Consider the following 26,132-nt stretch of genomic DNA (forward strand, 5'->3'; position numbering starts at 1 on the left):
AATTTGCATCTTTTTACCTTAAATGGCTGTAACTTTTGACCCTTAAGTCCAAATTGACATGTCAAAAATGAAAATGTTTGTTTTGTAGAGCTCTAAAAGTGCTCCGAATATCACTTTTCTAAAAGTTAACCCTGAATTGCCACGTTCAAAACTGATTTTGAAGGTTTGCTCAGATGCTTTTATAAATTTGGTCATAGAAGGCGTAGATTACGAGATAAAATTTTGTGTCTTCGACAGTTGCTTGGATTGGCAAGCCCATCAACTTTCTAGAAGACAAAAAATTCCCAAAATATTCCTGAAAAGTTAGATTTTCAAAATCACCCTAATCGTGAACCACCCTAATTTTGAACCAAACCAAAAGTTGCCCCTTTCTATTTGCAACAACTCTTCTGAAGACACCAAAGCTCCAAAACGTCACCATTTTTCGGAAAATCCATTTTCCACTTAATTTTGCGATCTGGACCACTGTGCACTGGGACAGTCGTGTGGTCGTGAGGAAGTTTCAAGGACTTTGTCGGACTTTATGAAGAGGCTTGTTGATTGCCTTATGATGGTGCTAGTTTTTGGAAAGAATTTGCAGTTTTTCAAATCCTTAGAATTTTGTTTCTTTATTTTGTCAACTTTGTGTTTTAATCGTTTGACAACAACGCATTTTACCAGAATGACTGCAATATCGCAGAAATATGTTGAAATGCTTATAAACTGTGCAATTTACTTCTTTTTTATTTATTATTTATATTGTTTTTTTATTCCTTCTAAAAATATATTCGTGAATTAAAACAAATTTAGGTTTAATTGATGCCTCATAAACAATGTGTTTATGCATTGATTCCGCACAAGTTGCACAAGTTTCCTAAACAAGGTGGCCAACATGTCTACTGAACTCATGCGAAATAGTTTTTTGTTTTTTGATTTGTGTTTTTCGTTTTTTTGTTTTTTGTTTTTTGGTTTGTGTTATTCGTTTTTTTGTTTTTTGTTTTTTGTTTTTTGTTTTTTTGTTTTTTTTTGGTTCTGTCTTTGACATCGACCCGATCAAGCATAATTTGTATGGATGCTGTCAACTTGCTTCTAGGCTGTTTTCCAGTATCAACACTTTTTAGCTCACTGTAAAATCGCCGTTCGCTAGGCAAAGTGCATTCATAGCGTTATGAAAAGTAACGTTGAATTTTGAACTAATTGATGTCACTGTTGTAACGGTTTGACATTGTCCATTACCAAATCAATCAATCAAAATAAAATAACAATATAATACATAGTATAATAGAATACATAATACCGATTGTAACAAGCATGAGATTTGAAGTTTGCATATTTTTATTTAATTAGGATTAATTTTTGTGTAAATTTATAATAGATGTTCGATATGTTATATGTAAAAATGTTAATATCTCAGGTTATGTTTCAATAGGTCCTAAGCGCCCGTTTTGAACAATTTTACGAAACATTTTATTTGTTTCAGGAAAAATTAATGACGTATTGCAAACTAACCGGAGATATTTCCTATAGTACTATCGTTTCAATCTGGTTTTTCGACATTTTTGTTAAATTAATGACTTTTCAATGTCGTTTCATGAAAAACAACCAGAACTTTTATTGTTCCTTGCACTATGAACTAGATTCATACTGCGGAAATCTACTTATCAATTGATGTCAGTGGCGAGAAGCAGTTCAAAACATCCAAACCCTTGAAAAATGTGTAAATCGTAAAACTAATAATACAGGATTTTCATATGTATTCATAACAAGTTATTTTTCAAACCTTTTGATGGCTTCTTGTTCGCTTTAAAACCCTATTAAGAAGAAGAATTGTGTGGTAATTTTGCTGATGTTTTAAATGAAAAAAATATGTTTAAGAGAAAATAAGAGTAAAATTCCCATTATTGTACAGATTCCCACATTTTCAAATTTTGTTTTAGAAAGAAATAAAATAAGTGAGTTATTCGGGAAAAAAGATATTTCAGTTTGGCAATCAAAATTTCTTTAAAAAAAAACAGAAAATCGTTAGTGAATATTGAAAGCGAGAAGAAAAGATTTTTCCTGGCAAATGAATTACATTTAACATGAACTTTGAATACTTTAGGTCACGATCCAGAGTTTAGTAAACAACACAAAAAAGAAAAAAAAACATTTTTCAATATAATGTGATATTTATTCGTTTTTTTATTCGTTATCATTCGAACTAGTTTATGAACTATTTACAGAGGCAATTTTGCTAACCTAAATCTAGTAACAATACATCAATGAATTTTCGGTTCTTCCAAAAATAAAGAAACTACTCGCTCTTATGACACTTTCTACAAAACCTAGTAAAAACAAATCAGACAAAGCTCTCAATCTACCACAGTCACTATTTACACAAGTTGTACATCTGCACCAGTTGGCCAATGTTTGAGAAGTTTGCCAACAGGGTTGATTCTACATCCTAACCTAAATGGCGATTCCTACGCGAGCCACAGCTTCAGCGGTAGCTTGTTGAAAAGCTCGTTCCACAACCCGGTGAAGATCTCCGCCAGGCCGTGCTCGAGGTCCGCCCGCAGCTCGGAAATCACCTCGTTGGCGTTCTGGTTCAGGAACAGGTTCAGCGACGCCCCCAGGACCTGGTTGCCTTGGAATAGGTTGTCCAGATGAATGCGCATGCCACCGACCAAAAAGGTTACTTTCATCTCCTCGATGTAGATAGCGTCCTTTAATATGCAAGAGGGGGAAAAAAAGAACATAATCGAAAGTTAAACCGGCTGCCGGACAAGGAAAACTGCATTCTTAAGTGCACGCGTAACAATGCACTTGCGGTGCGGTAAAAGGGACAGACTCACCTCGGGCAGCGGCCGCACGCCAAACTTGGTCGAGACGGATGTTTTGACGTCCTTCAGCACCATCGTTACGTCACCGTCGCCGACCAGGGGCAACAGAAGGACGTTTCCCTTCAGGTTGTACGCCGCGTCGATCTTCAGCTTCGGAATCTCCAGGTCGAAGCTGAGCTGGTTCGTCTTAAAGTCCAGGCTGGCCCGCTTGACGGTGGTGTTGGAGGGGCCCTTGACGTTGAGCTTCTTGAAGCCACCGCTCAGCATGAGTCCGCCCGAGCCCCGGGACACCTGGACCGATTCGATGCGCAGCGGGTCGAACGGTTGGACGCCGATCTCGGGAATGCCTGATATATTGCATATAAAATTAAAATAAAAAAATATATTGAAGAAGGTAAAATCAATTTGAAACATTAAACTTTTCCACAGAACATCGTCAAAACTCAAAATCCAACCAAATAATTCACTGACCGTTTGCAATGTAGGGGAACGTTTCCTCGAACATCTTCTTGAAGCACTGGTTTTCGTTGGGGTTGTCCCGCCGGCAAACTCGCAACCAATCAGCTGAAACGGCAAAGAAAAAAAAATATCAGCATAATTAGACCCAACTAGGCAATTTAGTTGACATGATTGGTCGTTTACGACAGTGAAAAACCAAAAAAAAAAAAATCTCTCTGAACCGGCATTAGCCGGCTGACTTGGTTGTAAAGGCGCCAGCTTAGCAGTTGATTATGGTATGATGGTTATGGTTAGCCGAATTTCACGGTTTGGCTGAGCACTGCTATTTATTTTATTTAGCAATCGAATTGAAGGGGGTGGTGTTGTTCAAAACGAACAAAATAACGAAACCAACGGCGTGCATTTGTTGAGCATACCACGAAGATGCGAATTAAACGTACTCAAAATTATAAACAAAAACATGCCAGAAAAAAATGGTGTTGCATAATTTAACTAAACCTTACGACAGCTCTCTATTCAAATCGTTCACGAGTTTGCGAAGTTTATTGTACGAGAGCATAGAAGCACAAACATAAAATTAAGTCTCGTGACCATTCGCCGTATAACATAGTTAGGATAATTATACGATCATGCCGGTAGTTAGGGACTCTGCGATCAGGCGTTGAAGGCTTTGCTTTGCTTAATTACTGGAGTCGTTGAGGTGTTAACTTTATGATCTGATTTTGGTTAACATTTACGATCTTTCAACCATGAAATTGAATTATAAATTGAAAGAAATTCTACGTAGATAAGTTCAAGTATTCAAAAAATCACCACTAAAACCATTTTTATTTTTTTAATGAAAATTCTGTATTCAAAAAGGTTGAAAAATTTCACGAATGTTTCATATTTTAACATTGTAAATCGGACCATTAGTTGAAAAATAGTGGGTTGTTTGGGTGAGACTAAGAAAACATCAATTTTCATGTTTTTAAACCAGGGGTGCCCAGCCTTTTGGCCCTGCGGGCCAGATCTGATTTTTTTTGAAGCAGTGGCGGGCCGGAATAATATTTGATAAAAGTTAAAATAGGAAACACATTTTTTTTAAATTATGATTATGTTCTTTTAAAGTAAATAAATAAAAGACCTAGTGTTGCAAATGGGATTCATTTATCTTAATGTTAAAAATGAAAAACATAGATAATTTTCAAAAATGTGTTTAATTAACTTTGTTTTTAATTGTGTGGTTATTGTTTTTGACGATTGCAATAAAATACCATGATATAATTTCGTAAAAAAAACATTCGAATTTCAATGGTCGTTGCATTTTTTTAAGTTCAATTTTTTCAACACTACAATAATAAAACATTGATGCGACATGATAAATAAATTCAAATGAAATATGAATTTAAACACACACAACATTTTAAAAGTGTAGAAAATATAAATCAAATCATTTTTAATTCTTTAATTTAGAAACTCAAAGTTTAATCAAAATATAGTTTTTGCTCCCTGATTTCAAGACTCATTTCGAGACATTTTTTAATGTTTTTAAAATATTTACAGCGATCTTTTTTCAGTATTAATAAGTTTTTTAAAAACTTTATCACCAAAAAAGTTATGGAAAAATATATAAGTTTTTGCTTACTTATTTATTTAAAAAAAATAAAAATGGTAAAAAAACTTCAATTTGGAGTAAACACAGTTAAAACTGAAAGAAATTTAAATTAGGTGTCTTTTTTGTAATTTTTTGACAACAATCCAAGTTTTTCTTTCATAAATTTCACAATTTTACGAAATTGATAATTTTGTTTTCTTGCACCAATTTACAGCCTTAAGACCGCGTAGAACTATTTTGAAAAGCCGTCGTGGGCCGGACGTTGGGCAAACCTGTTTTAAACCTTTGCATGGCAATCTCAGCAACTAAGGATTTTATCAACAAAGTTAAAAAAAAATAAAGTGAATTTTCTCAGTTTTTCAAAAATATTTTTTTAAAGTGGCCAACATGTGCACTAGTTTTAGAAAATGAATCACTGTGACTATTTTCAAAAAAGTTACCTTAAAGAAGCTTTAGCATTAAAACATTTTTTAAATCAGTATTGATTCAAAAATTTAAAACTCGATCAATATTTTTTTGCACAACGTGGAAATTTCTGAATAGCTGGAATTTGATGTCCCCAAAAACATATTAAAAGATTAAAAAAATGTGTTTTTTGTCAAATCAAGTTTTAATGACAAAAAATTACATTAAAAATAAATCAAATTCAAATCAAATCAAATTTTGTTTTCACAATTTATAATTTTTTCCAGTGTAGTCTTTATCCTTACTTACAACTTTGCCCAAGACAGCAAATCGATAGAAAAATTCGTTCAAAAGATACAGATTTTTGAATTTTCACATATAATTTTTGTATGGACAGCTGCCAAATTTGTATGGAAAATTATATGGAAAAACTAATGATGCAAAATGGCTTCTTTGGGCTTATTGAAGGCACCAAAAAAATTTCAATCGGATTAAAAAATACAAAAAAAAAATCTAATGACTGAAATCCGAGAAAATTGCTCAGATGCAATAACTTTTCCTTTCTCAAAAGGTTGTTGTTAAATAAGCCTTGTTTTGTGTCCTCAAAAATATTAAGAAAAAGCGAAAATATAAAAATAAATTTTGGCTCTTTCTCTGCTAACTCACCCCCCTCCTCCCCTCGTGGACAATCGCTGAACCCCCTCCCCCCTAAGGTGTCTACGTTGTTTATGGATGGTCCCATAGGACCTTTTCTGTTATAAAAAAACTCTGCCATTTTTCGTTATTCGACTAAATTTTATGGGGGACATATTACTTTATAGAAAATGTATTGTCCTTCTTGAATCTTCATTTTGAACATTTTTTTATTAGCATCAATATTTTTAAGAGTTAAGCAATCAATACATAAGTAGAAAATTTCCAGGCTCACTTTAGCCAAGGGAATGGTGGAAAGAGAGGAATCACAAATCCGTATAAATAATTTCAAGATTTTTCAGGTGTAAACCGAAAACACGATCAAAAATTAAAGTGGAAGAATAAGGCTTTTAACTGCTTATTTAATTATCGGTGTATAGGACGCCGCACTGTTTAATCATTTTCTGACGTCCATTCAATTTTGCAGTCCAAACCCAGTCATTGAATTGGAAAAATAAAATTCTTTTTCAAATTTTCTTTTCTTGATTTGTGTGCACCTACGTCGAAGACCAAGATTGTTTACTTTTTGCTCTTTGGTCTGACAGTCTTGGTCTGACAGATTTGGTCTGTGAGCTTTATCATGGATTTTGGTCTGGTCTAGGCGAGGGATAGGACACAGCACCTTCCTGACTTTAGCACCTTACTGCCTTTGAAATAATTGTTCGGGACATTCTAGAGTCTAGACTAAACTTTTACACAGTATTATCACCTCTTTTGTGTTAAAATTTAATGATATTTTTGACAAAAAATGTTACATTACACCAAAAAAGTGGAAAACTCACAAATTTTCAGAGGTTTTTTTACTGTGTATGGTGTAACTTTGATAATAATTTACACATTTCTTTGCAGTAATTCCTATACAAATTTCATTTTCTTTACGCCTATCGTGGACTCTCATAGTGCTGCTGAAAAAAAAAAACAATTTTTCCATTCCATCCTAATTACTCATTTTGAGAATTTAACAATCAGTGATAAAAATAGATTGATTGAATTGAATCTAAATGAATATCCAAATCAGAAATCAGCATTCTTATCAAATTGTTTAAAAATATTCATTGAGATAAAAGTATCAGTCACATTTGAAAGGATCCCTCAAAACTTTAAGCTGCACTTACAAAAACTATTGTAATACTTCGACAATAATTGTTAAGATTTTTTTTTTAATTGTTGAGATTTTTTGCTTGATGTAGGGGAGAGTGGGGAGACTTGATCCCCGGGGACACTTGATCCCAAGCCTGTATCTCGTCAGCATGTGGGTAAAACAATTAGCTTTGTTCTAGAAAGTTGTGCGAAATTGACTAAAACTCATGGTAGAAAACAAAGAAAAAAATTAAAAAATGTTTAGATTGAGTTACACACATTTTTCTAAGAAGTGCTGCAAAAAACTTCCAAGAGATCTTTTTTCTTTGTTTTGATAAGTATAGAAAAAAATTATTCAAAAAAATATTTTTTATACATGAATTGTTTGATAAACATATCAACTCCAAAACCCTTACGCATTTGACGTTAAATTTATCGTCATACTATTTTTACAATCAATTGTTTAAAAAAGTGCGTTTAGGGAGACTTGATCCCTGAATTTTTACAGTCACTGGAATCAGCCTCAAGATGAAATAATTGGGCTGGGTTTTCGTTCATAGCGTTCTTTAGTATAGTTGTATATAACTTACTGCAGTTTGAACAATTTTTCAAAAGTTTTGTAAACAAAAATTACCAGCTTTTGTAAACATGCTCAATTTTGGTCTAAAAAAGAAAATTTGATGTTTTTAAATATTTTGCATGCTAAACTTGTTATATTTTGAACACAAACGTACAGGTTTAATGTGAAATTGCTGTAACTTATAGAAAATTAAAAGTTTGGATGAATAAGAAACATTTTGCTTAAGATTTCTTCAAAATGTTGAAAGGGGGATCAAGTTACCCCCAACATTTTGAAAATGCCGGTTTAAAATATTTTTTTAAAACGCTTGGCATGATTCGAAGAGTTTATCTGATGAAATACCCTTATCAGCCAAACATAGTTGAATGTTTAAGCTTTCAATTCATGCAAAAAGATCATAGTTTTGTGAGAAATTGACAGAGATATGTGCGATACAAAAAAAGGGGATCAAGTCTCCCCACTCTCCCCTAATAAAGTTTTCGTAAGGGAACAACCACAAACCACCTGGAAACTTTTTTTAATTCTCAACCCACCCCCCCCCCCTCCCCCCTCGTGGACAATTGTCCATACACAAAAATCTCTATTGTATGGAGCGTGGACAATCGCTTACACCCCCTCTCCCCCTAGTATTCACGTGGTTTATGGATGGTCCCTACACTAATTGATTGATTCTTCTTATTTCTCTTGATTTATGATCAAGAAATTTTGATAACAGAGATTTTGTAGGAAAGAAATTGTGCTTCTCATAATAAATACTCGATAACTGTAACATAATGTGTAAAATATTTCTCGAGAAATGATTTGGGAACGAAGCTTGATTTGGCGTCGGAGCCAAAAGCAAACACTATACCTTTCTTTAGTAAGAAAGGCAAAAAAGGAATTTTGCAAAAAAAATGTGTGTTTGTTCTTAGATGCAACTTTTTGTTAATCTGTACCAGAATCGAAGGATATAAACTTAACAAAAATGAGACTGCCTTTCCATGTATGATGCCTTTTGAATACTTTGAATACAAAGAGATGAGTTGTTCCTTTTAATTCCACTATATATTTTAATATTTTGACAGATACGTATTTCGTCTACTACTTGCAGACTTCATAAGTGTTCTGATTTTTAATGCTTGTTTAAGCTGCTATGAATATTTTGTTTAATGTTATTGTCTGACTTTTATTTATTTATTGGAAAAATATATTTTATCTTGAAACTATTTATTTTAATCAATTAAATTATTGTGTTTGAATTGTTATTATATTTAATTTTCACATAAATATTTGTGCATCATTATTTCACATGAGTGTGCGTTTAAATCGACAGAATTTCCATCAATTGGGTACTAAAGCCCTATGTCAATTTTTATGTACAACGGTAAAAAACACTATGAAAAACCATTTCTGATCACTTTTTTTCATTTTAATGCAAAAAAAATATTGTCAAGACAACATTTTTTCGATGGATCAACTATGGTCCCCTTGGAATGAGCTGTCAAGTAGGAACTTTTCTGTCAAGAAGGACCGCGAGGTTAATTTTTCCAAATTGATTTAAAAATCCATTTTAAACATTTTGTGGTCGTACAAAGGGTCATTGTACTCAGAAAAATAAGCTTTTTTGCTGTAAACAATAATATCAGCAATCTAAGCTTCATTTTAGGACCCAATTTCCATGTAAACACCTATAAAAGCGTCATACTTTAAACCATTAAAGTTTTCTAACACTTCACCAAACAGCCCTCATCAATTCACAACCACGACACGACCCTTTTTTAGAACTTACGTTTCTCCTTTAGCTGGGGAAAGTCCTTGTTGCGAATGGCGATCTCCTTGGCCTGGACAGTGTCAATGATTTCTAGCAGCAGCACCGCGGCCAACACTAGGGCCACCCTTCGTAGCGCTGCCATTAGTGCAGTGCGTGTAGAACTTTTAGCCTGATAGGTCATCACCGCCGATGATTGCCGTTGCCGCCGTACCGCCGAAGTCGCGATCATGTTCCGAGTCACACTGAGCCGTTTGGCACCGAAACGATTAGGTTTTGTTTGGTTCTTAAATCGTTGCAACAAGCTAACGACGATCCGCGCGCGCACACACCACGTGGATTGCACAACTTTTGGAGTTGAACACACCGCTTCGGTACAACACCGCTGCTACTTAGTGGTTTGTAGGATAATATCACCTGGCGAGGTACAGGTGCAGCAATGCAACATAAATCTAAACTTCCAGATGGTTCGGCAGGTGCTGAACTTAGAACCTACCAGTTCTCTAGCGAAAAGATCACTGACACCAGCCGTGTTGAGGTATTGCTCAACCGGTAAGAGATTCTAGAAGAAATCACTTGCGAAAACTTGGTTACTTCAAAAAACGAGTTTTCGCAACTCCATTGGCAACTTCGAAGCAGGTGCAGTGACCGGATCTCCAGCGAACTCAATCTCCCGAACTCCGTCCAAAGCGTCTCGTCAGTCAAAATCGCTAATTTCCACCAGTTATGCAAAGCACTGCACTTTTAGATAACACCGAGCACTGCCAAGGAGCAACACTAACCTATAGCTAACAAACCAACTAACTAGCGTTTACTTTGCTATGCTGAGCCTGCACACGTTTAACCAGCCTGCCTGCCAGCGATTGATGGAAGCTACTAAGCTGGCCAAGCCAAGGAGGGTACAGAGTGAGCACAGAGTAAACTTTTGGGCTTTTGGCCACCACCAGGTGCGAACTGCACAGTTACCAACACACGTCCGAACCCGCGCACTGTTGATGAAGTAATAAACACAAAAATTTTCATTAAAGGTTCTCCTGCAACGCCAGCGCATGGCCAACCTCTGATCATGTTGGGGAGAATGGCCCCACCTGCGATAGGCTGAGTCAAAAGTTGGATTTTTCCTAATTACGAAAAAAATAATACATACAAAATTCTCTTCGTGTATCATATTGATTTTCTTTGTTTTTTGGCTTTATGCTAAATTTCAGTGTTTGTTTTAATGATACCCAACTTTTCATACCTTTTAAAAGTTCGTGTAGGCAATTGTAAAACTTCCCAGACTGTATGATTTATTTTGTATTGAAAGGTGGGCTAAATAGTAAAAATAAATATGCTTGTTAATAAAGATGGCTAATTACCCGTGGATATTGAATTTAGAAGTCATTAAAATAGGGTCAAGCAGCTTAGTTTTTCTAAGACAAAATCAATTTAACAATTATTTTTGAAGCTAATTTAAAAGCGAAGCTTGGAATTTAATTTTTAATGTATTTTCTTCTGATTTTTGTTAGGAATCATCCATAAACTATGTAGACACTTAAGGGGGGCTCAGGGGAGGGAGTTGCCGATTGTCCACGACCCATACAATTTTTTTTTGTATGAACAATTGTCCACGTGGTTTATAGATGATCCCTTATAGAGTTTACTAAAAAAAAATTAAACAATTTAACGAACTAATAAACTTTGTACAAACAAAGATTTTTTTCTAATATTGTTTTTGTTCAATAAAAACTAAATAAAACAATGCAAATAAAAAGTCATAATTCGACGGCAACATTTACATTTTGACACTTTCTGGGTCATTGCATATTCTGAAAGTACTCCTAATAAGCTACGTTTCAACCAAAAATAAGCAAACGTTATTTCAGTAAAGTCTGTTTAGTAATGATTTTAAATAACATAAAAAAATCTCTGGCATCAGCAGTGCCTGTTAAAATATCCCTGTCAATCTGTCAAATAAAACATTGGTGATTTAATTGTACATGGTTTTTCAGTAAAATTTCACCCAATTTATAGTATTTTTTCCTTCCGCACGCTAATACTGAGGAAAGGCTATAAAATCACTCGAAAAATGAACTTTTTAATTAGACCTCCTAGACCTACCGTCATTTATACATATCGACTCAGAATCACCAGCTGAGCAAATGTCTGTGTGTTGGGCTGTATGTAGAAATGTATACCGAATCAATGTCACTGGAATATCTCGTCACTGACTGAACCGATTTGGACCGTTTTGGCCTCATTCGATTCGTCTTGGGGTCCTATAAGTCCCTATTGACATTTATAAGATTTGGTAAAGCACATCAAAAGTTATGCTTAAAAAACTGCTGCATATAAATTTCACAATTAGCAAAAAGGGTGGTTTTTGCATGAAAACCTGCCATATTATATATTTCAAGTAAAGTTCTGAAATGACCTTTCTTGTCGATTAAGAATTTTCAAGATCTGACTTACCTATCTAAAATTACAATCAGTTTAAAAAAATGGTCAGAATTTAGATAACCTCAAATGGTCGGGTCTGATCGCCACAAAAAAGCCGTGTAGAGGGATGCCATTTTCCTCAAAGGCGGTGTCTGTATAATCTTGACGAAAAGTCTGTAGATAGTCTGTTTTTTTTACTCATCACTTTTTTTAATTAGGACCTCTTAGGTGCTGCGATCACGTTAGGCAAAATCCATAAACCATGTGGACACTTTAGGGGGGTTGGAATCACTCTATAAATGAGAGGAAGGCACCAACCACCTAAAAGTGGATTAAATTAGTCGAGCCATTACAGAAAATTTAATTAAAATCTGTGCAATCTATGTTTTATATGCTAAGAATAAATATAATAATACATTCCTAATAATCATAAAATGCTCAAACATAAATTGATAGAAAAAATCAAGATCCAAGTGACAACCGAACCAGCCTAAACAGAAAATGAAGATGATGTTCATAGCAATTTATGCTGGAGTCAAACTTGAATATCACTGATGAATATCAAGCAAGAATATCGCAAAAGATGGTTTTGTCACAGTCAATTCAAAAGTCGTAATTGAATTTGATTATTATATCAGTATTAAAACATGTAGAGGGTGACGAGCGGGAATTCCCGGGAAAAATTTCCCGGGAAATCGAACATTTTTGGACCTCTCGATTCCCGGGAAATTTGGTCGAGACTCCCGGGAAATTTTAAGCTTATGAATATCTTAGCAAAATTATATAAACTAATCAGCTAATCAACTGATTCGAAATTGTTTTTGTCATTGGATGTTAAATTTAATATTCGGTGTTCAAGTTTGAATAAACCAATGCATCTCTAATCTTCTTATTCAGAAAGTTCTGGCAATCTTTATAAAGTTAAGATCCGCCACATTTGAACATTCGGATTTTCCTAATAACTATTTCGTCAATTAACATTTACAGTTGACATTAAAAAGGAAAAAAAAAAACAATTTTAAATTGTTGTTTTGAGTCGTTATTTATCATATTGCAAATATTTATCATATATGAAATATGAAAAATCACTTAGTACGAATTAAGATTCGTAAACATTTTAAACTACAATTATGAGTCCAAAAAAAAAAAAAAAAAGCGATCTTGTATTTGCAGATTCAGAAAAAAATAAAGGTAGACAGTTCCCGAAAATAACGAGGCTAGTAATTAACGTTTTATTGAAAAAGTATAAATTAATTGTATCTAAATTCATTGAAAAGAAACACATTAATTACTTTTCTTTATAAAGATTGGCACTATTGGCATATTTAAAAAAAACTCCCGGGTCCCGGGAATTCCCGGGAAATTGCAAAATTCAACTCTCGATTCCCGGGAAATTGAAAATCTCGAGAATCGTCACCCTCTAAAAACATGCAACTTTGCAATTTTCAATACATCCAAGAGAAAAAGCTTATTAGTGTTAAATTTAAGTTGAACTTTTATTGTGAGATTAAGCAAAACGGGTAAAAACCATCGTCGGGTATAGAATGCACCAACATGGTCGCTTCTTCGGGCTAAAGGTTGCAACCTCTGTTTGTCTATTTGTGATGCACCTCACGATTTAATGACAGTCAAATTGCGAAGCATGGCATGAATCGCTGACGTCTTGTTTTGGTTATTGCAATAATCAGCGGTTTATCCAAGGCTAGACATTGTTTTTTTTTCGCAATAAGTATACAGGTATATATTTGTAGAAATGTTTCAAATAAATCTGTAATGATCACTCCCTCATATTTCAAGCATTGACGTTCCTGGCATTTTTCAAGGTTTAAGTTGTATCAGTTGCTATTCTAAGTTTGCTTTTCTTCATGTGATGCGTGACTCGAATCCAAACATTATTTAAAAAGGCTATGGTTAAATATTAGCGCCTTTGTTCGTAAACAGCAAACATTGTCAACACTTTAAAAAACAGTGATATCAAGCTCATTGTGTGAAAACAAAATTAATTGTCCTCAAAGTTGCAACCGGGCGCAATAAAACAAATTTACCACACAAAAATACATAACTTCACATCTTGCCAGACAATCTGTTACCAAGAGGTGTGCATCTGAAAGGCTGCCCAATTCTCCGTACCGAAACAACACCGGTTAAATCCTGTACCGAGCCAATCCCAAAACCCCCTTGCAGCAGCGGTCATTAGATAACCCACTAACCTCCAGGCGCCCATTCGCATCGCACTTAAAGAGTCCTGCCCCCAAAAATGAGCCACTCTTATAATGCGCTCTCTTGTTGTCGAAAGGTCTGTAGGCCATGTTAAACGTCGATTAAAGTACGAGGGTTTTTTTTCTTTTAGTTGCACTTCATGTGGGCGCGTCACGCGATGTAATGTGCGCCAAAAATTTCGATTAACTTATGTGATTACTGGGTGGACACGGCAAAAATGGGGTTTAATATAATTTATGGCTCTTCAACTTAAAACGTCTGTAAATATTTTTGTGATTTGTTGACAAAAAAGGTTAAAATAATTTTTGAATGTTAAATTATTTTTAAAATAAAAAAAAAAATAAATTTGTTTCGAAATTTCGAGTATGCCATCAAATCGGGCGTCCAATTTTACATAATTGTTTCTTTGACATCAAATTTCTATCTCATCATTATTTCAGGCTGCAAATATTGAAAAACATGCCTTTTTTGCATGTCCAAAAATTTAAGGGGTCGTACCACCCCTCCGTCATAAGATATCAAAAAACGGACCTTGGATGATGATCACGAAGATCAGGGACAAAAGTTACCCCTTAGATAAAGTTTCTAGCAAACAGGGGTGGGGGCAACTTTTCCCGATTTCGTGTGAGTTGGTAAAGAATTACCCAAATGTTTTATTTTTTTAAATCCTGTTTTAACATCACATTTTAAACATGACCAGTTGATTCAACGAAAACATCATCAACGGCAATAAACTCACGAACAATCCGCCACCTTCCAACACCACCACCACCTCCACCGGTCTCGACGCCAATCACCTCCACCTCCCCTTGAGGTCCAAGCCTACTAAGACCGAACGGCGCGGGGTCCGAAAAATTTCACAGAGGTGCGACTCTTGGCGCAAGAAAAGGCGCGAACAACAATAAACAAGCGAAACCAAAACAAAACACCAAGAAGAGTTGAACAACAGTCACTCTTGACCGCTGCTAGGTGTTTGCAAGAGGTGCACGGGAGGGCAATGGTCCAGTGATCCAGTGGCCGCGGCGGAGAAAAGTAGGTGAAAAATGCCTTTATCTCGGCATCGGCGGCGGCGGCGGCGTCTGTTTACAAGTAGCAGCGTGTGCGTTATGCAACCCCAGCAACACTGTTCAGGTGAAGCAGCAGCAGCAGTTATCGGCGATGTTTCGTAACATACACACGTGTGTGTGTGTGTGATTGTGTGTTCGGCGGATAATTTCGATGGGACTGACCGGTTGATGAACCGACCAGCCAGGCTCTCTTGACACGAGCCAGACGTCATAGCCAATTGATCGAGTCAGCTCAGAGACGAAGATCGGACCACAAGATTTGACGGATGATGATGTTCATTCGTCTCTGTAGTCAAGATCAGGTGGTACATTAAACATTAAACATCAAACATTAAACATTAAACATTAAACATTAAACATTAAACATTAAACATTAAACATTAAACATTAAACATGAAACATGAAACATGAAACATGAAACATGAAACATTAAACATTAAACATTAAACATTAAACATTAAACATTAAACATTAAACATTAAACATTAAACATTAAACATTAAACATTATCTAATCTAATCTAATCTAATCTAACCCTAGCGCAGCCAGTCTTTCGAGGGCATCCTGGAAAATGCCTTAGGTTGATTAACGCCTAGCATCCTCTTGTCATTATTAACATTTGCAGTGCCCCAATGCAATAAATTGCCTTGAAACATCACAAAACGTTAAAGCCGCCAGGCCAACTGCGTAAAGTTTACCGCAAAGATGATTCGTTGAATTGGATTGAGTTTGAACACGAATGTTCAAACAGCAATACAGTTCTGAATCTACAGGGGAGGAAGAAACGTGGGGATCCCCCGCTCACGTTCCTGTTTGTTTAGGCAATAAATCGTTGGAAGCCATCATGCTAAGAAGTTTTGGTGCTCCGGGACCCTCGAGGATGGGACATTGTATTTCCACAAATGCCCTGGACACTATTTGCCGTGGTTAAAGCGCCACAACTCGCTCTAAACATTAAACATTAAACATTAAACATTAAACATTAAACATTAAACATTAAACATTAAACATTAAACATTAAACATTAAACATTAAACATTAAACATTAAACATTAAACATTAAACATTAAACATTAAACATTAAACATTAAACATTAAACATTAAACATTAAACATTAAACATTAAACATTAAACATTAAACATTAAACATTAAACATTAAACATTAAACATTAAACATTAAACATTAAACATTAAACATTAAACATTAAACATTAAACATTAAACATTAAACATTAAACATTAAACATTAAACATTAAACATTAAACATTAAACATTAAACATTAAACATTAAACATTAAACATTAAACATTAAACATTAAACATTAAACATTAAACATTAAACATTAAACATTAAACATTAAACATTAAACATTAAACATTAAACATTAAACATTAAACATTAAACATTAAACATTAAACATTAAACATTAAACATTAAACATTAAACATTAAACATTAAACATTAAACATTAAACATTAAACATTAAACATTAAACATTAAACATTAAACATTAAACATTAAACATTAAACATTAAACATTAAACATTAAACATTAAACATTAAACATTAAACATTAAACATTAAACATTAAACATTAAACATTAAACATTAAACATTAAACATTAAACATTAAACATTAAACATTAAACATTAAACATTAAACATTAAACATTAAACATTAAACATTAAACATTAAACATTAAACATTAAACATTAAACATTAAACATTAAACATTAAACATTAAACATTAAACATTAAACATTAAACATTAAACATTAAACATTAAACATTAAACATTAAACATTAAACATTAAACATTAAACATTAAACATTAAACATTAAACATTAAACATTAAACATTAAACATTAAACATTAAACATTAAACATTAAACATTAAACATTAAACATTAAACATTAAACATTAAACATTAAACATTAAACATTAAACATTAAACAATAAAAGGTCAAAAAAAATCAGGCTGACGAAGGTCGATCGGGGTGTTAAATTTCTCAATAGCTAAAATTAATAATGGAGTGCTACAGGTTTCGTTGAGCTGAAAATATAACGCTCCTAACGTTAAGTAACGATTTTGATAGCATAACTCGAGGCTCTTTGCCAACAGTCCCCTTTTTTTGTAACGCTATGTTTTGAGTGACATAAGCGGACCAAACGGCCTACAGTTAAACCTCGCATAGTGCGCAGGCGTTTCGCTTTGTATTTCTTCGATTACTCTAAAACGACACAATATTTTGCAAACCTTTTTTAAGCTATTTGTAGATTGGATCAAGACGAACAAGTTGCTTTAAAAAGAATGCGAAAATATTATAGAATATTATAGAAGAAATACAAAGCTTAACACCTACGTACTATGCGAGGTTTAACTGTACATAATTTTGAATTGACTTTTAAGGCTGTAGATTTGGAGGCGGATCCGGAACCGGTGTACGAGAAATTTTTTTACTTTTTGAGGACACTGAGTTAGATCCCATGTGGATCAATCGGACCGCGCACTGGACTCACAATCCAGAGGTTGCTGGTTCGAACTCCACGGCGGGCGCTCTAAAATTCTTTTTGTAAATATGGGTATCCGGCGCCGTCGCTCCGTGCCGTTCTCAAACACTTAGGAGTTCAAAGCGGCGAAGTCCTTGTAGATAAAAGGGAAGACAATAGTGCAGGGGTGCTCAAAGTTTTGGGAGGCCGGGCCAAATTTGAAGCTCAAATTAGTTTGCGGGCGACATTTACAAAATAGGTTATTGAAAAAAAAAAATACAGTATTTTATTTTCTAAGATTAGAAATAACATGAATCCATAAGTTAACTTTTTTCATTTCTGTTATTTTTTAACATTTTCATCAATTAAAATTATAGAAAAACAAAATGGCAGTTTTCTATCAGTTGATGTTGTTGTTGATTTTATTGTTTTAGTTAATTGAAAAAAGAAGTTTTTATCTCAATGTACAGTATGTAAAAAAAGTATTTACACCCCTTGGGCACTATGCACATTTTGTGATGAAACATGTAAAAAATTTAAAGTTTTACAGGAACCTAGTACTACATTTGGTTCAGAAACTCATGCCAGACATTTTGCTACAAAAAGCTCATGAAAAGATGATTTCTATAAAAAGTTATATAACAAATACTATTTCGAAAGTAAAAAAGGTGCAAAAAAAGTTTGTACACCTTTCGAAAAATTAACATAAATAATGTTATTTGTTGACAAATTAAATCCAGTCTCTCAACTCCAAATAGGCATTCTTGACTGAGTAAAAAAATAATTTGGATTGAATATTTATAAAGTTTACAAACTACTTAGTATAAAAGTTTATATAACTGTGGAAATTCTATATAAAACTTATCTAAACTTAATTTTGCAAACTTTTAATTCAACTAAATGTCAATATTGCTAAATAAACATTTTTTACGTTTTTTTTCTGAGTGCGCCATCAAATCGGGCGTCTAATTTTACATAAAAGTCCCTTTGACACCAAATTTCTATCTCATCACCGTTTCAGGCTGCAAATTATTGAAAAAAACCTCTTTTTCGCATGTTCAAAAATGGAAGGGGTCGTACTCGTACCGCCCCTCCGTCACGAGATATAAAAAAACGGACCTCGGATTCGTGATCAGGGACAAAAGTTACCCCTCAGGACAAAGTTTCACGCAAATCGATGAGGGGTCGGGGCAACTTTTCCCGATTTCGTGTGAGTTGGTAGAGAATTACCCAATTCGAAAATTATTACATGTAATCTGAACAATTTCTGTAATGGAGTAGTTTTATTTTTAGAATAATTTTTAGAAAATCGTTGAGAACCAGAGTTTCAACATTTCACTGAAAAAATTAAAAATGTTTCAAGCACTCATAAAATGCAAAAATGTTCTAAGCACTCATAAAGTTACATTGCACAAAAAATAAGATCTGGCAAAACAATTCACTACAATTCAAATTATTTTTTAATAAATCCGAACATGCTTAACATGATTCTAAAGGCAGAGGAATGCATTTCGAATTGATTTCAGCTAATTACAGCTTACAGCTATTAGTGATAAACATATCAATAAATCATTAGTTTTTTAATAACAAAAATAAAATAAAAAGGATTAGCATAAAAATGCTAAAATTAAACCCTAATTTTGAAAAAGTATAAACTCATTTTACAAGTGGTCAACGGGCCTTTTTACATGATCTTTCAAAACCGGTCCGCGGGCCACTAAAAATCCCCTCGCGGGCCATACTTTGGTCACCCCTGCACTACTGGTTGGTACTAGCAATAGTGGCTGACAACTATAAAGTCAACTTCGTTTTTTCGAGTTGGAGTTAGAGCAAGTCTAAATGATTCTTGAAAAGCCGGAGTCATTTAGAAGATTTAAAGTTGGAGTCAAAAATTTGAAATTGAAGTCGAAGTGAATGATGCAGAAAAACTTAACTCCAAACCTAAGGATGGTGCTACCCAAAATAGGGTGGTCCGAGAAATTTATTATTTGAACAATTTTAGCATAAACCACATTTTCAAAAATCATATTCCCAGAACGGCTGAGTCAATTTTAGCTCTCCACCAGGGTTGTAAAAATATCAAACAATCAGCTCTCAGCGACCACAATTATCAAGTCTGAATACTCACACCCCAAATACAGCTACTCGCTCATTTTTCCGTTTTGATATTCTCAGCGCCGAACGAAGCCGAACACGCTTTTGTGTTTACACATTCGTGTTTGAAGCTTTCACGACCATCCAACCGCAGCAGTGTTTAACCACAAAAGCCGGCTCCTAATCGCCGTCTCGCGTTCTTTCATTGCTGTTTATGGAGAGACTTAGAGACTCAACGGTGAGAGCGAATATTCGAAGAAAATAGAGCTATCTAAGCCCGATCTCACACACACTTGCACACCATTTGTTTTGCTGGCCGGTACAAAATTTAACCTAATTTTTTGCCGTGTACGTACACACAATACATGCGCAAGTAGATAACTCTATGGGAGGAATGATAGAAGGAGAATGTCATCGCTGGAAATCACGAGACACAATAAGAGATCTCATTGGCTATAGTGATTGTCGCAATACTCTCTTATGTTTCGATGTAAAGATTATCAAATGATCGCTTCTTCTATCAGTCATTTGCAACACTGCTATCCACGTTTCAAAATAAATGTGATTAGTTGAACTTTAATTAAAATCACTAAGATTTTCAAAAAAATACCTAGCAGAAAATATTGTTTCCTGATTTGAAAATCTCGGGACTGAAGAGCTCAAAGCTGAAAATATGTTTGTAATAATTGAACATAAAGCACCATGCGTCTCCAGCAAAATGCACTGGGAACTCATTTCGATGGAGAAGCTTAGATTTTCGTTAGAAAATCATATCTCAGAATCCTGTTAAAGGGTATTCATCATTCCATCTAAAAAATAGTAGGATAATATTATGCATCTTTGAGCTCTTTAGTCCTGAGACCATCAAATTAGCAAACAAAGTTTACATTTGTGCTTTTATTTTGTTTAAGTATTTTTCATTAAAAAGCTCAAATAAGCGCCATTCTTTTAAAACTTATGATACAATTTGATTTCTTTTTGTTGAGATTTTTTGTAATGAAACAACATTCTTGCTTTTTCATAAAAAACATGTGTAGAGTTTTTTTGAAAAGGTCCTATAAACAAATAAAACACAATTGTTCCATAGTAACAGTTCAATAGGGCGAATGATAAACACTTTACAAAAAAAAATCTTTAGAAGTATACAAATTTCCATAATCACATTTTTTATTTACAATTAAATACATCGAATTTTAACAGTATGTACACCTCTCAAAAGCATAATGGCTGGGCAATTCAATTGCTCCGTACCCTTAAATAATAGGTTTCAGGTTTAAAACAGTTGATCACCTCGTGTTTTTGTTGTAAGTTTAGGTTTTTGTATAGTTCAGTTTCACCTCCTCTCCTGAACTGAAAGTACTCGCGATTCTTTTTCGTCAACATTCACTTTTTGATCCATCAACAGTGCCGGGAAGTGCGACCTCCCCCTCAGGGAAATAGCACTTCCTCTGGGAATCGCTCCAAAATTTTATTGCCCGTCTGTTTGAATATCCTCTGCAGGGCCTTTTCGATCAGCGGAATCAGCTCGTGGCTTAGCAGCGAGAAGTTCTGGTTGATGGTTTGGTTGATGATTTCACCTAACACTCGATCGCCGCCGAACAGGTTCTCCAGCTTGATCTTTCCGTCTCCGACTTTGATTTTGATGTCCAGCTTGGCCAGCGACAGATGGTTCTTTCCGTTGATGACCTTTCGGTCGCCCTTGATGCGAACATTTCCAAATCCTTGGGCTGAAAGAAAAAAGCTTTAAAATCGGTTGGAATCATTATTGACATTGTCACTTACTGAAATTGCCGGTGAACTTGCCAGCGCCCTTCACGGGAAGCAGCAGAATGCGTCCGTCCACCACGTACCGACCTTCGACGTACAAATGGGGAAGTTCCAGCTCAAAGGTGTATACCTTGCCGTACTCCACAACACTGAAAAAGGGTTAAGATCGTCAGTACCTATCGAAACCAGAGGCGCTTACAATTTTTCCGTGTACTTTAATTTCTTCAGCCGGAAGTTGGACGGCCCGTAAGCTTTGATGTCCTTGGCGGTGATGCTGATGCCCTGTCCGGGGACGCTTTCGGCCACGATCAGATCGCCCAGGTTGATGGGCTCGATGGCGGGAATGTCCAGCTCGGGGATACCGCGCGCCAGGTACGGCCGTAACGTCTCGATCGACTGCTTCATACACTCGGTCAGCTTGGGATCTTCGCGGTGGCACACGTGCAGGTATTCAGCTGGGGAAAGGGGAAATGGTTAGAGTGCATTTTTTTATTTTATTTGGTTTATACTAAATACTCACGAAGATCTAAAGACCGAACTGTGTCTATCGAGAACAGTATCACTATCGCCCATGTTAACTGGAATGCCCGCATTTTGAACTCTGAAAGAAAAAAAAAATAAAAACAACATTGGAAAAATGCTAAGAATAAACACGTGCAGCAATTGGCAAACGATAATTGTTCTGGAATCATGCAACCGTTCAACTCAAATCACTTTGATCTTGACCAGCCCAATTAGAAAACCCTTGACACTGTCCACTCGTAACGCTCCGCCATGGCCGCATCGACGTGACCCCCAAAACACACCGGCACCACTCGATAACTGGCTCTCACCGTCCTAATGAATGTCGACGGTTCAAGTGTCCAACTAGCGTACCTACTAGAATCTAGTGAAGCGGCAACCGCCAACCGCTCGACCATCCTTCCCACAAAACCGGCATGACGCAATTTTTCCTCATAGCTCACAGGTGGTGGTACTTTCGCAATTTTCACGCGCGCCAATTAGAAGCAGCAGCAGCTCTCAGAACTTCCTTTTGCGGGTTTCGCACCGCAAGTGACTTGAATGCCACGGCGGCGCGCTCGGAAGACATGCGGTGGCGAACCTGATCTTGCTGAAAACCCCCAGCGCCAGATTGATGGGCCCTCGTCACACGCAGAGACGGGTTGGTGGGTTTGGTTGGGCACAAAAAGAAAGAAAGATTGATACCGCTAGGTTAACCTTTGTGGGGATGAATTTGGTGAGCCATGGGTGTTCGATGCAAACCTTGAACCTAACGATCAAATTTGGGCATTAGTTGCATCTCTGAAATCTCTGCCAGAAATTAAAATATAAGAGTTTTTTTTTAATTGTGTAACTATCGATTTTTCTATACTTCTAGAATCAATTCAAATTTAAATGCAAAAATGTGCTTTCCCGAGCAGGGGTAAATAACACGGGAATACCATATTTTGGTATTACTTGGCATAATAACAAATACCAAAATGTGCCCTTGGTTGCCCAGTAATAGATGGTATAATACCATGAAATCATACCAAAAAACTGTATGGGGAAGACCAAAGCAATACCAAAACATGCCATTCCAAGGGCAAATCAATACCAGACAAAAAACAACTTTCCGGGTAAATAAAAATCTCATTGGACAAATAACAATGAGAATTCTCTATAGGATTACAGCTGGAATTCAATTTGGCTAATGGGATTGCTGTGAGAAATGGGTAGAATTTTGATGCTATATTTAAATCCTTCGAACAGGCAGGAAAACGAAGTCTTGCTTTGGAGAGCCAAAAAATATCAGGTAAAGAAAACTAAAGAATACTGGAATCGAACTCATGACAGGTAAGGTGCTGACACCATTTTAGCTACCCGTTTACCAACTGAGCTATCAACGCTTGTTGAAAACGAGCTGCTGCTGCATCAACATGTTTTAGCTGCAGGCAAAAATATCAGGAAATTCAAAGAAAGAGAAACAAACTAAACCAGAACGAGAAAGGCTATAGCCCAGGCAGCGTGGCATTTGTCGTGGGATTTTCGAGGATGGATGATTCCAACTTAGAAGGATTCAACACAAATCCAATATTAAAAGGATTTTAGAACAAAGTTCGAATACCACATGCATACCAACATGTTGGTATTGAACGAGTTTTTTTTATCAAATTAACAAAGATTGACATTATTTTTTTGAGTTTATCGATTATGATGAAAATAGGCAAACAATGTTAAGTAAAATCCATTCTAAAATTTAAAATTTTTCACTTTTAACCTTTTGTTGTCGTAAAGTTAATCGTCTATATATAAATGTTTTTCTTATCATTTTCAAATGCATCAGCATACTTTTGAAGAATGTTAAACATCATTTTAAATAGATTTTTTTATTAAATCTTCATTATATTATAATATTTTTATTTAAAATACCTTTACAATACCAATGTATGGTATTCCCTAATTTATAAAGATCATCAAATGACTTTTTTAGACCAAAATAAAATAGTTGGCTTTAATTTGGAGTAGATTTGCGTTTTTAAGTATGTAAGTAAGTAACAGTATGTCAAAATTCGATATTTTTCTAACATTTGCTCAATAACAAAACAATACCAAAATTTGGTATAATACCACAGATTGGTATTAACTTACACTTTAGACATTTTTTCAAGGGCTCGCGAAAACCAAAATTTGGTATTGATACCATTGAATGGTATTATTTTGCATTTCCCTTGTTATTTACCCATGCTCGGGTTTTGCTACGTTTACGGTAAGTGCGAGTGATTATGAAAATATCGAAAATATAGGCAAAACATTCATCAAAAATCACTTAAAACAGCGAGTCCACGAACAAGGCATACCCAGAGAGAAGGGATGCAATGCTCTTTGGCATACCCCTGTGTTTGGGACGTGGATTGGACCTCACAAATCTGCCTAAAAATTTCAGGGTTTTTTTTACATATAAAACAAGCATCTGGGCCAAATATCATCACTTTAGTTGGGGCAAATAGGGAAGCAAAGTTTGAAGGTTAAAAAACGTCAAAAAATACAAGGCTGTAATTTTGGCGAAATTCAATTTCATTTTCAAAATTGAAAATGCATGAATCACATTTATTGAAAATCAAGTCAGTTTCCAAGGATGCTAGATGTCATCAGAAAAAAAAGCAGCTGAGCAGTTCTCTACGAAATCGGTTTTTTTTAATTTGAATTTTTGTATTTTTTAATCACGATGAAACATTTTTGGTGCCTTCGGTATGCCCAAAGAAACCATTTTGCATCATTAGTTTGCCCATTTAATTTTCCATACAAATTTGGCAGCTGTCCATACAAAAATGATGTATGAAAATTCAAAAATCTTTATTTTTAGAAGGAATTTTTTTATCGATTTGGTGTCTTCGGCAAAGTTGTAGTTATGGATATGGACTACACTGGAAAAAAATGATACACTGTAAAAAAACATTTTGGTGATTTTTTATTTAACTTTTTGTCACTAAAACTTGATTTGCAAAAAAAAACACTATTTTTAATTTTTCTTATTTTTAGATTTGTTTTTGAGGACATCAAATGACAACTTTTCAGAAATTTCCAGGTTGTGCAAAAAATCTTTGAGTGAGTTATGAATTTTTTAATCAATACTGATTTTTTCACAAAATCAAAAAATTTGTCGCAAAAATTTTTCAACTTAATTTTTTGATGTAAAATCAAATTTGCAATCAAAAATTACTTTGGTGAAATTTTGATATAGTGCACTGTTTTCAAGTTAAATCCATATTTATGTGACTTTTCTGAAAATAGTCACAGTTTTTAATTTTTTTTTTTAATTAGTGCACATGTTTGCCCATCTTTAAAAAAAAATATTTTTGAAGAGCTGAGAAAATTTTCTATATTTTGCATCTTCAAACTTAGTTGCTACGACCCTTCGTTGCTAGGATATTGCCATGCAAAGGTTTAAAAACAGGAAAATTGATGTTTTCTAAGTCCCACCCAAACAACACACCATTTTCTAATGTCGATATCTCAGCAACTAATGGTCCGATTTTCAATGTAAATATATGAAACATTCGTGAAATTTTCCGATCTTTTCGAAAAAAATATTTTCAAAATTTTTAAACCAGGACTAACATTTTAAAAGGGCGTAATATTGAATGTTTGACCCAACTTTGCCGAAGACACCGAATCGATCAAAAAATTCCTTCAAAAGATACAGATTTTTGAATTTTCATACATCATTTTTGTATGGACAGCTGCCAAATTTGTATGGAAAATTATATGGACAAACTAATGATGCAAATTGGCTTCTTTGGGCAAACCGAAAGCACCAAAAAAGTTTCAGCCGGATTAAAAAATACAAAAAAAAAATCGAATTACCGAAATCTGAGAGAACTGCCCATTCAAATTTGGCAGCTGTCCATACAAAAATGATGTATAAAAATTCAAAAATCGGTATCTTTTGAAGGAATTTTTGATCGATTTGGTATCTTCGGTAAAGTTGTTGGTATGGATAAGGACTACATTGAAAAAAAATATAAAGGGTATTTTTTTGTGATTTTACCCAAATATATATCAAAGTTTATGTCACCCTCCCTACCCTTCAAAATTTGTCCGAAAATCAGGGGGCAAAAACATATTTAAAAAAAAAACTTCGAAATTTTAATGAAAATAGAAGTAAAATCAACTGAAAACAATCTAAAATGCATTTTTCTGCGTTGATAATCATATTTAGCATGT

At 34.7% G+C, this 26,132-nt stretch overlaps 1 protein-coding gene across 1 annotated transcript in view; it reads right to left on the reverse strand.

The window, feature by feature from the left end:
- Positions 1-2,426: 2,426 nt before the first annotated feature.
- Positions 2,427-26,132, reverse strand: part of LOC6039397 — a 33,132-nt gene continuing 9,426 nt past the window's right edge. Inside the window, exons 2-9 of the mRNA XM_038260737.1 lie at positions 21,946-22,026; positions 21,640-21,880; positions 21,441-21,574; positions 21,090-21,385; positions 9,384-9,750; positions 3,273-3,365; positions 2,814-3,148; positions 2,427-2,684 (exon numbers count right to left, since the gene is read on the reverse strand). Of these exons, the coding sequence (XP_038116665.1) occupies positions 2,442-2,684; positions 2,814-3,148; positions 3,273-3,365; positions 9,384-9,750; positions 21,090-21,385; positions 21,441-21,574; positions 21,640-21,880; positions 21,946-22,018 (1,782 nt within the window). The 5' untranslated portion in view covers positions 22,019-22,026 and the 3' untranslated portion in view covers positions 2,427-2,441. The remainder of the gene's footprint in view (positions 2,685-2,813; positions 3,149-3,272; positions 3,366-9,383; positions 9,751-21,089; positions 21,386-21,440; positions 21,575-21,639; positions 21,881-21,945; positions 22,027-26,132) is intronic.

The sequence above is a fragment of the Culex quinquefasciatus genome, chromosome 3 (assembly GCF_015732765.1).
Source record: "Culex quinquefasciatus strain JHB chromosome 3, VPISU_Cqui_1.0_pri_paternal, whole genome shotgun sequence".
NCBI classification, from domain to species: Eukaryota; Metazoa; Arthropoda; class Insecta; order Diptera; family Culicidae; genus Culex; species Culex quinquefasciatus.